Raw genomic sequence first — 16,811 nt, 5'->3', positions numbered from 1 at the left:
GTTTCAGTGCTCTGCTTGGGAAAGAAGAAAGCATTAGAAACAGAGCAGCTTCTAGTTGTTATCACTGCTTGAGGAAACAGGAATGTCAGAGGCAGACTCAAGATCTAGTCAGAAATTTTGGCCAGGACACAGTTTACACAGGTACTAGAAAAATCATGGCTGAGAAGATAGAATAGAAAATGAAAGGGAAAAAAATTTCTTAATTCAGAATCTAAACATTGAAAAATCTGGCTTCTTCTGGACACAGCTAAAACATTTTAAATGTTAGGGTGTTCGTTGTAAAACTGGATTTCTTTTTTTGGACAAAATTATAGGTTTGTAGGATGAATTGGTATATTGGCCTGGCAAAGTCTACTGTCTGAGATCTAAAATCTTTAATCATATGGTATTTACAGAGAGAGATCCATGGGCTACAAAAGATGTCTCCACTTGGGTCCTCTAATTCCACAGGAGAGATGAATAAATGGAACAAGATTTCAGCCTGCCTAATTTTTCTGAGACTTGGTAGAAGTAGACATGAAGAGCACTGTGAAGGTGGATATAACAGATACTGTTTCGCTTGGTGAAGAGTTATGTGTGGCTTCTTGACCGGTTATGATGTCTCTTGCTACTGCAGCATAAATCACTGTACAGGGCTGCCTGCTCTGCCCTGCCATGAGAAACTACTCACCCCATGCCAGAGCCATGGAGATGGAGTAGTCAAAGGGTAGGCATGCATTCTCTTCCTCTGACTCTGCTGTGAAGGTTGCAGCCTCCAACGCAAGAAAGGCAATAAATAGCTTAGGGGTACTCTAGATAACACAGGTGTTTTTTCAGACCCTCACAAAGTTATGTCACATATAAGAACTTTTTCTTATATGAGAAAGTTTTTCTAATTAAAAATCCCAAATCCAGAGCAGCCTGGTGGTCTGCATTTGTTTTAGTGAACTGACCTATGTGATAAGTCACTTCACAAATGTTTGGCACCATGGATATGAATAGTATTTTGAGGATTGTGTTCCTGAGAAAAAGGTAAATATTGATTTCTGTGTCTCTGAGAAAAATATTCAGAAGCCAGTAGCATTCCGATTTTTTTTCTAAAGTGCTCAGCCTGTGTATAAGGAAGAACCATACAGAGTTCTTACCCAGCAACGAGTTGAAATCCACAAGGGCAAAAGCACTATTCCCAGTCTTCTTGTGCTGGAGGCTTTACAAAACTACAGACCAATCTTGAAACCATTATGATGAGAGATGGAAAAATAGCATTGCCTATTGATATTTCTTCAGCAAGAAAACTGAGTTCATTTACTTATTCCCCTATCTCGGCTATCTTCTAAGCTGTATGCAGCCATCTGCCTGCTGCCACAGAAGCCAGAGCTGTTTCTTAGGCTCTGGAGAGCATTTACAGTGCAATAAAACAGCCTAGAATAAAGGTAAAAAGTGTTACATAGAATGATAAAGGAATACTTCAGGTTCTCTATAATTTATTGCATGTCTGAATACAAAAAATTTAATCAGAAGCTAACTGTGCCAATGAAAGCAGAAACGTGATAAGATTGACTGGGATTACCTCAAAATACACATGGCTTTGCCTCTTACTCTTGATATATTACAATTAAAGATCTGGCAAAGAGATCCTGACTGATTTTAGTGGGCTCAGGCTTTCACACAGCACTTAACAGCAGTGAAAGAAGCCAACAATCTCCTAAATAACTAAAATTTCAATTCAGTAATGCTAGAAAACCCTTTCTGTGAAGGGGGCAAGGGGCATATACACCACGATACAAGCATGTCTCAAGTTACAATGCAAGATGGAACCAAAAGTATGTATTGTATCACTGTCTGTTAAAACCAGGTGGGGCAGGGTTCTTTATCTCTTCCATGACACATCCCTGGTAACTCCCCCCCGGTAGATATCTTTTGTTAATGGGCCATCTAGCCTCACTGCATGACTCATAAAATTACATCATCCTGTTGTGAGATGTTCCTCCAACGAAGTGTTCCTACCTGGATATAATCTGAGGTTTGTAACACCATGCTCAGCCTTTACCTACTGGATTCCCAGAGGACAAGAGCTACATAACCACCACTGGACCTTCAGAGGAAGACCAGACCTTTCTACAGGATCACCGCTTTGACAGAGCCATATCTATCACTTCAAGAGGACTGCAGCCACCATTTAATCAGATTGCTACCACCACCCTGACCAACAGGGTGTCATGTTTCTGTACTATTGCATTTATTTTAATTTTCCTATTAAATTGTATCTCTGACTTGAAGTCACTGGTCTGCTTTCAGACTAGTACAAAGAATTTCTCCAGTTCAGAAGTGCAAAATTTTGGTCCTAGAATCTGTAGAGGGGTTCAAAGTCCTGAGGTTTTTCTAGAGTTTCTCAACAATGTGAAACTTCCAAATAAACTGCAGAAAAGCTTACTTACATAGATTGTAAAACTGGCAAAATTCCTATTCTCCCTGGGTATGGTAGATCACAAGACCACAAATAAAATAGCAGTAGCAGGAATCAACGAGTACTTCTTTTGTTCCTGCCACTCAGTTGGTCATGGATATCAGTAGGAAGCAGACTTAACTTCAGAACTTTTAGGTTTAGCCAGTGATTTAACTCCATTACCCTTCATGAAGAAAGAGTGGAATTAAGAAAATTTCTTCCATGAAAAACACTGTACAGGAATAGGTGGATTTCTCAACTCCTTAATGGGAATGGAATGAAAAAGTTAATCTGTGGGATAGACAAAAGAAGATTCTATAACCCTTGGTATCCAGTGTCTCACCTCAAATCCAAGCCCAGAAGGATCTCCCTAGTTCAGGCTAGAGTTGTGAATCTCTCATAAGTGTTAGTACCAGGTGGGTTTAGTCCTACTAGATAAACTTTATTATTGATAAAGATCATTTCCCAATTGTCATATTATATTTACATATATGTAGTTATCTAAAGGGGTCCTAACTGTTCAAGAGTTCTACAATTAGGAAGAGCTCCCACCTCTTCCTGCCCCCCACTTGAAAGCTATATGTGAAGATGTCTCCAGGACAGTGAAATGACAGCACTTCTTTCTAAGCATCCTTTGGAACAGAAGCAATTTTTAAAGTGTTAGTGTAGGAAAACAGTCAATGAGGGGTGTTCCTTCTTGCTTTGAGCTTACCCTGAAACCATAAAGAGCAGTCCACACCCTGCTGCGATTGCCTTGCTGCAAAGAAGGGCCTTGTTACAGGAAAGGGCTATGGAATAGATCTAATAAAGGGTTTAGGAACATAGAAAGCTCAATTTGGCAATACTAACTATTTAGGCACCTGATCTTCACAGTGGAATTCACACTGTGTTAGGATCTGAGGCACCAGAAGGGTTTGGTGCTACAGAACAATGTCCAAACCTAGGAGAATGTGATGAAGTTGTGAGTGACCCAGACCAAGCAAATGGGATTTCAGAAATCTTATCCCTCATCAGAAGCATCAGATGCTTACTCACAGATACAGAAATGCCTTCACCCACATTCCTACTGGATATTCAGGTATTGACTGAAACTTACTGTCGCCTCCTACAGTCAACATGTCAAAGGCTCAAGGAACACTCATTCTTCCCTTCTAAGAAAACATTGCTGTTCCTGATCTTTTATCTATGTAACAGTTAGTGGTTAGAAGCATGCTAACTGGAAACACAGGTTCTGTTTCTTCTTTTATCTGAATAGGCTCAAAACTATTGCCTGCCGTATTCCTAGAAGGGATAGGATTTATTCAGCTTCCTATGCTCTAGACAGTTCTAGATGGTTAAACCTATATACCATTCACTGTAATATTTTGCTTTTGAGCATTAACAAATGCACCATTTGTTCAGCCAGAGAAACAGAACTTGACAGAAGACAGAGCTCTTTGACTTGTAACAGCATTTTTGTTTGAGGAAAACCTGTTGAAATCCTTTGAGTCTTAAACTAAGACTGGGAAAGACTGTCAATTTTGACCCATGTTGCGTCAATACTTACTAAGCACAGTACAGGCCCCTAGTAATCTTGAAGGTCAAGTAACAGATCCTTCACAATGTTCATGTGCCTCTGGATGAGATTTTTGGACAAGTGACCAAGTTGCCATATTGTAGGCAAGTTTAGTCACTCCTGTGAAACATTTTCAGATATAGGATAGAAAGTACTGAGCATAATTACAAGCTTTTATTCAAGAGTTAAACAATATATGTGGGTCATGTGAAAATTTACGTCTAGGATGGCAAGCTTCTTTTCACACAGGTTACAGAAATGTAGCTCAGATGCTAAGGCACATATTGGAAGGAATCCATATAGCTTCCACTTTACTGATATATGTTTGAACAAGTTAGATGTAATAATCATGCCTTGGATTAAAAAAATGAAAGGAAAATTCTTATATTTTTATGCTTTTCGTGTTACAGCCACGGTTATATTGTAGTAACCGAAATATACTTTAAATGAGATGTTCCAATAGGTACTGTTTCTTTGTCAAGATTTTGGTCTCTTTTGAACCAATCCCTGTGTGTTGTTTAAAGTACTCTTATTGATTCTTCTATAATTTGTTTTCTTTGAGCAACCTGTGTGCTGTAACACTTGATCAAAGAAATAAACAGTTGCTTCAACAATCCAAAGTAAAGTGCATGATCATTTTTATAACTCTGCACTATAATTGTCTATAGATCACACAGGATGATATAAATAAATGAGTTTAAGATTTTTTTTAATGCAAGCATATCCAATATATCACAATTTTTTACTTTTTACGTAACTGTCTATTACACAAAAAATTAACTAAATGTTTAGAACATGGATGATGCAACTTCTTTTAACAGTTTTTACTTCTCCATTAATGGTAACCATATATAGAAATGTTCATGGCAAAACTAAGTAAGGAAAACACAACTACATAAAGTTTTGGATTTATAGATTGCTGCATAAAGAAAATGTTGATTGAAGCTCTTTAAATGGCGTTTTTCTAATGCAATGAGCAATGGTTATTTAAGATTTTAACAAAGTTTAACAGTTCCGGAATATGGACATTGATTCATACCTGACTATAGACTTGTGATTATTAAAAATGTAGAACAACAAAGCATATGTGTTTGAGGTTTTATAGCACTTCAAATTTGGTAACTTACATTAATTTCACCTGTCATATAAAAAGACACATAGAGGCCTCTCTGAATTCAGGGCAAATGGAGTCTAATCAATATGAAGTACATAATGCATAGAGGATCGATGCAAATTTTATAATACACAAATAAATAATTAATTTATACCATCTTACTGTAACAAGGAAGAAAAGTCAGCATATTTTGAAGTTTAACAGAACTTTTGCCACAGCCATGAAAACTGTGGAAAGGCATCTCACAAAAATAGTGTTATTTGTGTGCAGTCTAGGGAAGGAGAGGTATGCAGGTGTTTTGCTTCATACAAATCACATAAGTAAGGTGTTCCAGCCTGAGCAGAACATTTAAGATGTTGGCTCCCTATCAGGAGAATAAAGTAGGCATAAAGCCAAGATTAGACTGACTTTTCATCTCTATCCTCTTTGGTGATGAAGTTCTACTTCAGAGTGCCTTTGTTTCTCACATAATTCACAACTCTGTGGCAGGGAGTTTTACTTCTGAGTACTGATACATAAATGCCACTCATGTTACGAACTATTGAGGTCCCAGCTCTGTCACTTTTACTGACTGCTTCAAAAAAAGAGCCATGGTTCTGCAGAGATTTGCAGGAGCATTCAATTTTCTTTTTGTGACAAGTTTCAGTGTCTAAAAGGTGACTTCCATAAATCTTTTTAGAAGTAAGACCTATTCTAGTATTGCTTACTACAAAAGGTGACAGAATCCATAGAAATTTTTGTCTGTGCTAGAAACTGTAACAAGGCAGATGTGAATTTAGTCAGAATGCTCCCATTGACCTCTCTAGGCTTTAATCAAGGATCTAATAAAACATGAATAGTGAGCTTTGCATAGCAGAATTTTCTGGCTTTTGATACCATAGGGCTCTTTTAACCTAATGAGGGGTAGCTAAGGGCCCACATCTGGAAACATTTATACATCTAAAAACTCCTTACTCATGTGTAAGCATATGAAGAACTGTGCAACATGTAACTGATTTTGCTAGAAACTCAACGTTGCATAATCTTCAACATTGATTTAACAAAGAACAGTTGAGAGCTTATAGAAACCAAATAAAACAAAAAGTCTTGGGGGAAAAGAGGGCAAGGTCAGTAATTTATATTAAAAACAGTTGTGAGGTAAGAGAATATGTAGTATTTTTACACTTGTCATTATCACTACTGCATACAAATCTGGGTAATAACCATATTTTGTATTTGTCTTACAAAGCAGGGGTATTTCAATGATGAAAATTAAAAACGAACTTGCTTACAAAAATCTTTGTGTCTGGAACACAGCTATAAGTAGCTCACTATCTAGGCTGAAAATGGTAATGCAGGGTAGTGTGTCCTATTTTTCTGTGCTTGAAGTGAAGATACAACAGTAGAATTCAGCCTTGGTAGTTACTAATACACCACACAGACACAATAAAACCCTGTGTACTGCATAAAGGAATTACTTGTGGCCTGCCTCCGTTACAAAGAGCAGAGGGGGGCCAACATGCAAGAAGACAAAATGCTTTACAAGGAGGAAGGAGACCAGAAGAGTCGATGTACCCAAATACAAGGACCTTGATTCTTTTTGGAGTGATTTAAGTCCCTTTCCATCAATTATCGTCCTTTTGTCTCCAGAGTCTTATCACAAGCAGCATTACAGGAACTGAACAAAACAAAACAATACTCACACTCAAATAACCCTGTGAACTGCGCTGACATTTCCACACCCTGTTGCTGTGTTTGACCAGGTTACTCAGGTTAAAAAAAACAACCGAAAACCCAAATGCAGAAAACTCCATGCAGAACAACAACAAACACTCCTGTTTTACATAACATGCTCAACCATTCCTGGTGTTTCTTCTGCCATGTAGTAGTACTGATATCTCACACTGCAATACCAGAATGGAGATGTGAAACGAAAAACTGCAATACAGAACAAGATCGATTTTCTCTAATTTGACAGCTTTTCAAATGAAAAGTTCCTGCTTTGCAGGGTTCTCAACAGGTTTATTTTAAAGTAAATTAGATCCTGCCCTTTTCTGTTCCAATCTTCCACACTCTCTTGGTGAAATCTGAGTTTCAGAACAATTAGAAATTAAAAAGCTTATATATATGCAGAAGTGCTCTGCAGCTAAAGTTTGATTTTTCAGTGAAATAAATAATGTCTACCAATTTACTTTTGCTGCTCCGATTCAGAGTGATAAATTTTTCCTTCTTACTTATATATGAAGTTTTGAGGGCACATGAAATAATTTAAAAGCGTCTATTTTTTTCATGCATTCACGCTAGATACGCGACATTTCATAGTAATTCTTGACAGAGCATTGCAGTCATTGCTTATCTTAAAATAAATTAAAAACATGTGGAATGTAAAAAAAAATGGACCTTAGGAAAGTCAGCTATTTTTGACAGTAAGTTAGTTTCTGTGAAACAAAGCCTTGTCTTTCAGAAAGTGTTTACGGTCCATGAGGAAAAAAAAGTATATCCTTGGGCTAAAATGTTTATTGGCACCTAGGAGTCTGAAGAGAGCAAGTCAGGCCTGTGGTTTTTTGAGGGCACTTTATCATTGCCCATATTCTCAAAGGGATCTGTGAATGAATAGAGCTGGATTACTCAGCCTTCTATTCCACGCCTATTCCTCTCCATTTTCCTTGGCAAGACTGAGCACCAAGCTATTTTTAGTTAGACAGTGTTCTATTTTTAGACAAATATCCGTTAAGAGACATTGTTAGGAAAAAAATTTAAAAAAAGAAAAACACAAGGAGGAGGGAATGAGGCTTCTCATCTCATATTGTGAAGCAAGCCCTTCAACCTGTAACTTCAGGCATTTCAGCTGCTTCCAATCTTGGAAAAATAAAGAAAATTCAGAGTTCAGGCATTTAAAAATAAACCTACCCTCTGGCAAACAGACTAAAATACAACAAGCTGTTACTATGTGAAACAGTGATTACAAAAACAAAGAACGTTCTCCAGTGGTTACATTGGGATAAAACTTTGGAGCTATTAAGTTCTAAGAATGTTACACAGACATGTAAGATATTTCCAGCTCCATATATCATGTTTTGGAGAAACAAAACATGATCTGCGAAATAGACTTTGCTCTAAGAAATACAGCTTTAAATCCCAGTTTGACAAAAAAGGCAATGAACCATTTGAAACATATTTATATTCTGCACATATTTTTCACCTTGTTCATTTCAGTATTTTTGCAACAATTCATCCAAAAATTTATTAAGTTATTAAAATATTTTAAAAACTATTAAAAAAGTACAGAAGAATAAATGAAAAATAAAATGACAATCCACAACAAGGTTAAAAAAGGAGGCCCAGACCACCCCCTAAATATACTCAAAAGATGGTTCTCATATACCATGTGCTTCAGAATAACTAACTCTGGATCCATTTTATTTTGTCTGTCCCTTCTCTCTTCTTCCACATATGGAAAAGTAGCTCTCAGGTGAGTGGCTTTGCTTTCATTTGAGATATATATGGAGGGGACGCCAGGGTTTTTTTCCCTGCCTCCACCAACCAGGTTTTGTTAAACCAACACAGATTACAAACTTTATTGCATGTTAACCAAATCCTTGCTGAAATAAATCATAATGGAAAACGGTTTTTTTTTTTGAGATAAAGCAAAATTAAACAACTCATCATGCAACTTTCCCCTAGCTGCATTTTTCACGTATTGAATTAATTTGAAATATTAGAAAAAACCCCTGACCCTCTACTTGTCTTCTTCTAGACTGCAAAGCAACCAAAGTTTCTGACTTATTAAATGCACAGTAACAGGAAGATGCAGAATTATCAAGGAGAGCTTGAAAATAGCCTGGGAAGATAAAGAATCAAAAATCTCATGAGGATAAGTGGGAGGAAGGGAATAAATTGCTACCTACTGGGTGCAGTAGAAGGACTAATTTGGACATTCTCACTGACTGAAACAGCAGTTCCACGGAGAGATTACTTTGGACAGAGTAGAATTACCAAACAGTTTTACAGCTTTGAAGTTTTTCTTGTGGTCTTGTAATAGCTACTATTTACATGAATCCCAAATTGATGAAATAATAAGATTAGGTAAGAATGTCAGATTTTGTTTGGAAAAGATGTATTTCTAAAGTAGTTGCTTTAAAAAATTAGTTCAAGATTGATAAAATGGACAGCCTTGTATTACTTTTGAAACCAAGATATTTTTCCCTCTGAGATTTCTTTTTAACCAGTCATGGTTAGGAAAAAACCAGAAAAAACTCAGAAGAGTACATTAATTTACAAACATATTATTCAAAGACTCAATACTCAGTTGGCAAACAAAGACAAAGGAAAAATGCTGAAGATCTTGAATTCAGTCCCATGGTTTTGTCATACATGATGTTGGCAATAGTGGTTTGGCTTGTATTTTCTAAAAAATGAAAGAAGACAAAGGCATTTAAAAAGCCTAAATAATCATCCAAAGGAAATTTTTTGGCCAGACTCCTTCCAAATATCTGTCCTGTGTAAATGGTAACTGTTATTTCAGCAACTGGTCTTCAACCAATTTACAAAGGAAATCAATAGTGCTATGCCCATTTCACAGATAGGGAAACTGAAGCATTAGGAGGAAATGTGACTTACCCAAGGTCACACAACAGTATTTGGCAAAGCTATTAATAAAACCCAGGTCTCATGAGTCCTAGTCCAGGGCAGTATCCAATACACTGTACTGTCTTTAGATCACCCTGAATAACCTTTCTTACACACAGGCTTACTTTCCATACTGTCCCAGATCTTCAGCCCATGGTAGTTGAAAGAAATCCCCTGATTTCAGCAGCTCAGGAGCTGACTTGATGTGTATTTCATGGCTTGTTTATATGCAGTATTATGTTATGATGACAAGAGAAGAAAATACACCTATTACATTAAACAAGCTACAACAGTTGCCTTATTTTTCCTAAAAAGAGAACATTTAGAGAGTTGTATGGGCTTATTTACCACAAATAAACAGATAAGAATCTTAATTGATATGAAGAGGCTTTCAGAATCTAATTAACCTCCCAGCTAGTCATTAGCTCTGTGACCTTTAGAAATAATTGACAGAAGAAATTTTCTTTTCTCTTTATCTCATTCGGAACTTCCACATCCATTGACTGCATGTGCTATAGGACCCACAGCACATCTGTAAGGATTGATGGGATAATGTGCAGTAAGTCCATGAGCAAAACAGGATTGCGGCATTCCTCTCAGGCACAAGTACTGCCTATAGCCACCTGAGTGCCATTCTTATCAACTCCAACCTTCTACTGTGCTAAAGCTGTACTAAGTGTTAACTCTCAAGTCCCTCAAGGAGATTTAAAAGTATGCCAATTAACATGTTGGGACTGGCCATACAAAAAACGACCAGATTTTCAGTTCAAACTAACTTTTCTACAGATCAGTGGAAGAACGAACTGCTGTCTATCACTAGTTGTATGTTTTCATTAGGCACATTTTTTTCAGAGTAAAAATGGTTGTTTAACAAACAAAAAAGCACACAATAAAAAAAATTCTGAATTCCACCATTAACAAACAAAAAAGCACACAATAAAAAAATTTCTGAATTCCACCACTCTACAGGGCTTGGTAATACTTTGTTCCTTGCCTTCTTAACGTTAAGGTCTGTGAAGATTTCTCCATGTGTTGTAAAACACAAAGGATGAGCAATCTGCAGGGAGAGTTTCACATGTTCAAAACCTCACTTCTTGCTCTTAGGGGAAAATGAAGCTGCAAATGGCACATATTTCTTTTTCTATGTTCAGACTGTTCTTGCTTACCAAATACAGAAGTCCACTGGAAAAGGAAAAATACTCTGTAAAAGGTCAATTCAGCAGCAGTTACTAGAGAATGAACGTGTGTGACCCTATGCAACACAAGTTAAAAGGACCATGCTAGATGCTCATTATCCATGAAAAAGAATCTATAATGTGCAAATTATTTTAAAATGGAACATATTATTGCAAATTAGAACTACATTTTTGGGGTTTTTTTTGCCATGCAAAACCTGCAACCCCATCAAAATGTCCCTAAAATAATTAAACTCCTAGAATAGCTCAGATTAATTCTTGATTAAGTCTTCACTATCACTAAAAGCAAGAGTTCACTGAATTCAAGTTTTCCAAACTTACCTAATTTCCATGAGAAAGAAGAGGCAAGAGAGGATGGAGTACCATCAAGTGTAACGGAAAATCAATCCCTAACAGAGTAAGACAATGTATAGATGAGAAGCCGGATGAGATTAAGGTTCTATTGAAGCAGAAAGATATGACCGCATATTGCAGGGGCTGATATCTTCCTATATGTACAAATCTATGTTGAGGACCATTAAATCCTTCTAAGACTTGATTAAAAAGAGAGAGAGAGAGAGAGAGAGAGAGACAAATGAAGGAGCAGTTGAAGACAGGTGCCAGAAAAAGATAGATCAAAAAGCAGGTAACAAGAGAGACATTTCAGAAAAGACATTGAGTTTATGGGAGAATTTTTTGTAAGGTAACGGAGAGCTGCAAAGATCAGACAGATGTTTGTGCAAGCATACAAATTAGCGGTTTTATGCAGCAAACTTTGCAAAATTAAGATATTTGGTGGATGATCAGCATTCATGATATAGAACCTCAGTTAGCAATGAGAAGGATGAATGAAGTCTGTGTTTCTCTTTTTTCTCTACTAGCGATTAGTGGTATAGTAAAGGGGCACTGAGGAGATGGAAATGAGTTTGCCTCAAAATGGAAGATATGTTTAATGGGATGAATTTGAAAGTTCTACTACTAGGACAACTTGGACTAAAGGAAGTGACCACTGAATCAGCAGATGAATAGAAGTCGGCTGGAGAAAGAGGGACAATAATAGCACCAGGGCCAAAGCAATTGATGGATTGGGGGTTTAAAGAGAGCTGAAAGATAAAATAGTGAGTGATTTGTGAAGGAATGATTTATGTACACCCAGAGCAAGGCTCAGTGTATTAAACTCAATATACCAGAAACTGAATCAAAACTAGGACTTAGTGAAAACTCACTAGAGATTTTCTAAAGCTGAGACAGTAGCTGATGCTTTGACATGAAAGAAATGAGAAGGAAAAAGGGACAATGAGAAAGAAAACAGGCAGGGAGTTTCACCTTAAATCAGCAAAGGCTTGATGGCTTAGCTGAAGAATCACAGCAGTTCTGTAGCGTGGTTAGACTTTTAATTATATTTGCAGCAAAACATTTCCCCATATTCCTGCTCTGAAATCTGCCTCCTTTAGTCCAAGCGTGAGGTCCTTTCTGAGCTTCTGAGTAGTGGTCTTATAGTGCTTCAGAACTAGATTCTTGTTAACCACAGCAGTATGGTGTTGAGATATCACTAAAATAAGTTGTGTTATATCTACTTCTGTTTTACAGAAACAAGAAAAGGATATGGCCTAATTTCTAATAAATCCAAAGAAAGCATAATGCATATACTTGACTTTGTAAAATGCTGACATTTTTTGTTCCCCATTTCCTTACTGACAAAAGAGTTATTGCCTAGTCTTATACAATTATGCTGAATATATTATTGTTGGAATTTACATACACACTTGGAGGTTAGCACAAAGATGAAATATTATATTTTTTCTCTGTGTTGAATGAACTCTCCAGAGTTTCTGCTGTTCCTTAAAAGAAATTACTAAATCCAGCAACTAATGTTCACTTTTTAACTGAAGGAAAATTGAATGAATGACTGTAGTATGAGTAGTTTGGTGGGTGAGGCCATAATAGTTTCAATTTTAAGAAACAAGTTATATGCTAAACACAAGTTTCAGAATGTACCTTTTTTGTTTGTTTGTTTTTGTTTTGTTGGCTTTTTTTGTTTGGTTTGTTTGTTTCCCAGAATGTATGCATAGTTCCATGCAGATTTTGGTAAGACTCACAGTAACTGTCACTGTTTCTTGAAATGGATAAATGTGAGTATAGAATGCATATATTTTCTCCTTCATGGGTGTCTACTGACTTTTATTTCCCTATGTATGTTGTAAGTATATTTACTGGGTGTTAACTGAAACACATTCAGCTGGTAGACAATTTTTGTGACCTGAAAAACTCAGATATATCAAATTTCATGTTAATCAACTCCATTTTGATGAAGTAAGGGGAAAACATCTCAGTTATATTTATTACATGTAAATAAAATTGCTACATATGGAAAGAAAGTGTTATTTGTTTAAATCATTAAACTACAAAAGCTCGAAGAGCAGTAATTGGCCTTTACAATTCTCTTAATATTAGCATTCCATTTTTTATCAAGATAGATTTATTGAGATCATATACCTGTAAGTTGGGTGGAACTAATTTTCCATTAAAAAACAGTGTGATGTTTGTTAGATATATGACCTTGTTTTCTTCTGATACTTTAAATAACAAGTTATGGCTTGAATACTCACTTCTTCAGAAATGTTAAATATAATTAATACTAGCAATTACACAGAAAATATTTGCTTTATAAAATTAACAGTTTTATCCAGATCTACATGAAAAGTTATGTCATTTTTCTATTTGAATAGCAGTGGTTTAACTTAAAAGTAATTAACTACATATTAGAGAGTTGCTCTTTTAATTTTCTTTGAATATAAGTAGCTCAAAGAAGTTGCACCACATTCTAATGTCTGATTACACAGTTCTACCAAAACTGAAAAGTAACAAAATAGTTAATATTATGCTGAATGTGAACAAAAATTGGATTCTAAATTAAAGACTTTTATACGGTTTTTAGTTAAATTTCAAATTTTCATAGGTCTGACTAAAAAAGTTTTCTTTCTCTAACACTGTGCAGAAATCTATGAGCACAGCTATGCTCTTTTCTTCTGCTGAAATATAGTTACAGAACAGACATTTAGTTGAAAATTATCAGATTTAATAATGCTGTCTTATTCTCAGCTTCTGTTGATTGCTCTGGAAGAACAAGATTAAAAATTGTAAGTGTGAAATTTAGCTGTCTGAAAGTGAAAAGAAGATGGACTCCTTACAAGGGAAATATGTGTAATGTAGTCAGTTTAACTGATCAATTAAAATACTTAAATGTGTGGCAGATTTATATCCTGTACCTAAAACTATACCCAGACTACACTAAGGGTCAAGCCATTTATCAGATTGCATATTTTCATGGGCTCTGTCCTCTACTGTACTTGTAACTGTGATGTTCAATATCCAGTAAAAGCATGTTAATATGAAATTCTAGTTCAAACCTACACCCTGGAGAAGTACTCCTTGGATTCTGAAACTGTACAAATATTGATATAGTTTAAGGATTTTATGTTACAGGGAGAACATAGATAAGTAGAAAATCAAACTCAGAGCTGATAGAACATTCATTTCATTTGGCCTTTTATGTCTACTGTTCAATTTAAATAACATTTATTTCAATTACCTACTTTTATTTTGGTTTTTTTAGAGAAATGAAAACAGTTGCCCACCAAACTTTGGGTATAGCCAGAAAATTACACATCTGAATGCAAAACTGCTGATCAGCCTATCTAAATTGGCCCACTGTTTATGCAGAAAGGGATTTTACTGGTGCAGTGAGCGCTCTTTCTGAAAATGTCAACATTATTTGAAATTTTAAGCTTTCATTCAAGTTCCTTGAAAAGCCATAGTCCTTATGATCAAAAGTATTCATTCATTGTAAAGCAAGTAATAAATCCCTAACTGGATTAGTCACCTATTTTCACAAGAAAGCCTGCAGGAAGAAGTAAAGATATCACAGGAAACTCTTCTGCTAAGAATATTCTGGCTTTTTGCCACTAAAAGAGGACAGGACTTTATTTTGGGCATAAAATTTGAATTCTGTTGGACAGGACATGACTTCCTAGATCTAAGTGACAGGAAAGGCTTCATGTTTGTACAAAATATTTGAAATAAGAGGGGAAAGATGATGGAGAGGAAGAAGAAATTATGCACTTTCCTTCTAGTAGTACCTCACTTAAATTTTATTCTGCTGTCAGAACCTCACCCTCTTCTAATGGGGGAGAGAATCCGGAGGGAAATAATGAGGAAAGCAAAACAGTAACTTCCTAGATACTGACATAAGGATAGACAGAAGAGATATATATTCCTGTGTGCAATCTTTGCCCATCTAAGGTGGTGTGACTGGAACTCCTTGTAACAAGTTTATCTTAATTATGCAGAATCTTTTATCCTTTAAAAACATTTTATATAGAAATAACTCACTTTCTTACATTGTTAGTCTCAAAAACATGGCTAACCCTGGTGAAGATTCTAAAAGCATCAAAGTATCATTTCAGACAACATCCAGATCATTCAAAAATCTGAAACTAACTTTATAAAGGTCTGGAGTAAACTAGGCATATACACTAATATATTCAGGAATAAATTTTCACTGACCCTTCAGATAGGTTGTCGTCCTTCCACTACATTTTTAATTGAGCCTTTAGATCCCTAATCAGTCATGTGCTTTAGAAATGGGAGTTGTGTAGGTCACATAACCCATCTTTTAGATATCTGTCTAAGATAGTGTGCTTTGTTAATAGCAAAAAAATCATTGAAGGCTTCATGTATTTTTCATGGTTTGAATCCAAATTAAAGTAAAGTAAACTGACTTTTCTCCAAATATTATAAACTTAATTTTTAAAATCTTAAATTTAAATTAATAATTTTCAGTAATTGTAAAAAAAATTGTTCCTTATAATTTAAAAAAAATAAAAAGTGTTTCTAGCATTCTGACACTATTGCTTTGATACTGTTACTGTTATATTATGGTAACAATATTCTGTGTGGGTAGCTGATATATTTTTACTGAGCAGATTGTAAATCAACTTACATTTTTTTAGACACTCTTTGTAAACAAACAAAAAGCTAAAAAAGTCAGTCAAACGCCTCCAACAAGTGGTTCTAAATCTTCTCCCACATCTTTTACAATCTATTCTTAATTCCTTCTGGACAGACAATATTATAACTTTTGGATTGTGGAGACAAATTATGCAATGCTTTCCAGAGACCATGTCCCTGGAAGATAGTAGAAGACAAGAGGGAGATTCAGCTGGTAGGTAGTGGTCAAGGCATGGAGAGGATTAATGGGACAAATTGCCAAAGCAGCACAGAAAGCTGGACAATAGGGAGGCAGAAATCCCTTTGCAGAAGTTTCTGCAAGACTCAGAAATATAAAACTGCTCACAAAAGACATGGATTTCCTGCAGCTTTGGCTTCATGGACTCCAATGTCCAAGCGATGCCCTGTTGTCCTGTTCTGCTCTCCTGCTGCTATGTCACTTGAGGGTATAATCTACTTGGGGCACCTCCATCTCAGAGCAAAAGATGAAGACTTACCTCAACAATATCTGAATTCGTTCGGCTCTCATGCGGCTCATTATACTCAGTATATTTCAGCAACACTTTGTCCATATCAGTGCTGGCATACTGGAACAGTTTGTTGGTACTGTTGAAGATGATCAGAGCAATCTCACAGTCACATAGAACACTAAGCTCATAAGCCTTCTTCATTAACCCAAATTTCCTCTTTGTAAAAGTCACCTGGAAAAAAAAGCAAAAAATGTCCATCAGAAATCCACCAGTTGCTCTCTTAGTCCTTCTCCTTTTTTTCTGAAATATAATGTGGAACTGTTGTAGTCTTTGAATTGAGTATGCTCAGGAAACAAATGCATAAATACAAATACAGCTCCAAAATAGATTATATATGTGTGTGTGTATGTATTACACAAGGGAGAAGTAATATGTAATTATCACCCCACGAAAC

The 16,811-nt window shown here is 35.9% G+C and overlaps 1 protein-coding gene across 14 annotated transcripts in view; it reads right to left on the bottom strand.

Moving 5' to 3' along the window:
- MEF2C (myocyte enhancer factor 2C) overlaps positions 1-16,811 on the bottom strand; it is a 125,671-nt gene that overhangs the window by 48,758 nt on the left and 60,102 nt on the right. For all 14 annotated transcript variants that reach the window (XM_042013254.1, XM_042013261.1, XM_042013255.1 and 11 more), the window contains one exon: positions 16,385-16,588. In XM_042013254.1, the coding sequence (XP_041869188.1) occupies positions 16,385-16,588 (204 nt within the window). The remainder of the gene's footprint in view (positions 1-16,384; positions 16,589-16,811) is intronic.

Source organism: Corvus kubaryi, unplaced genomic scaffold (assembly GCF_017639235.1).
Source record: "Corvus kubaryi isolate FWS band 111438036 unplaced genomic scaffold, C.kubaryi_AGA036_p1.0 split1-37296, whole genome shotgun sequence".
Classification (NCBI taxonomy): Eukaryota; Metazoa; Chordata; class Aves; order Passeriformes; family Corvidae; genus Corvus; species Corvus kubaryi.
This window is presented reverse-complemented; position numbering and strand designations above follow the sequence as displayed.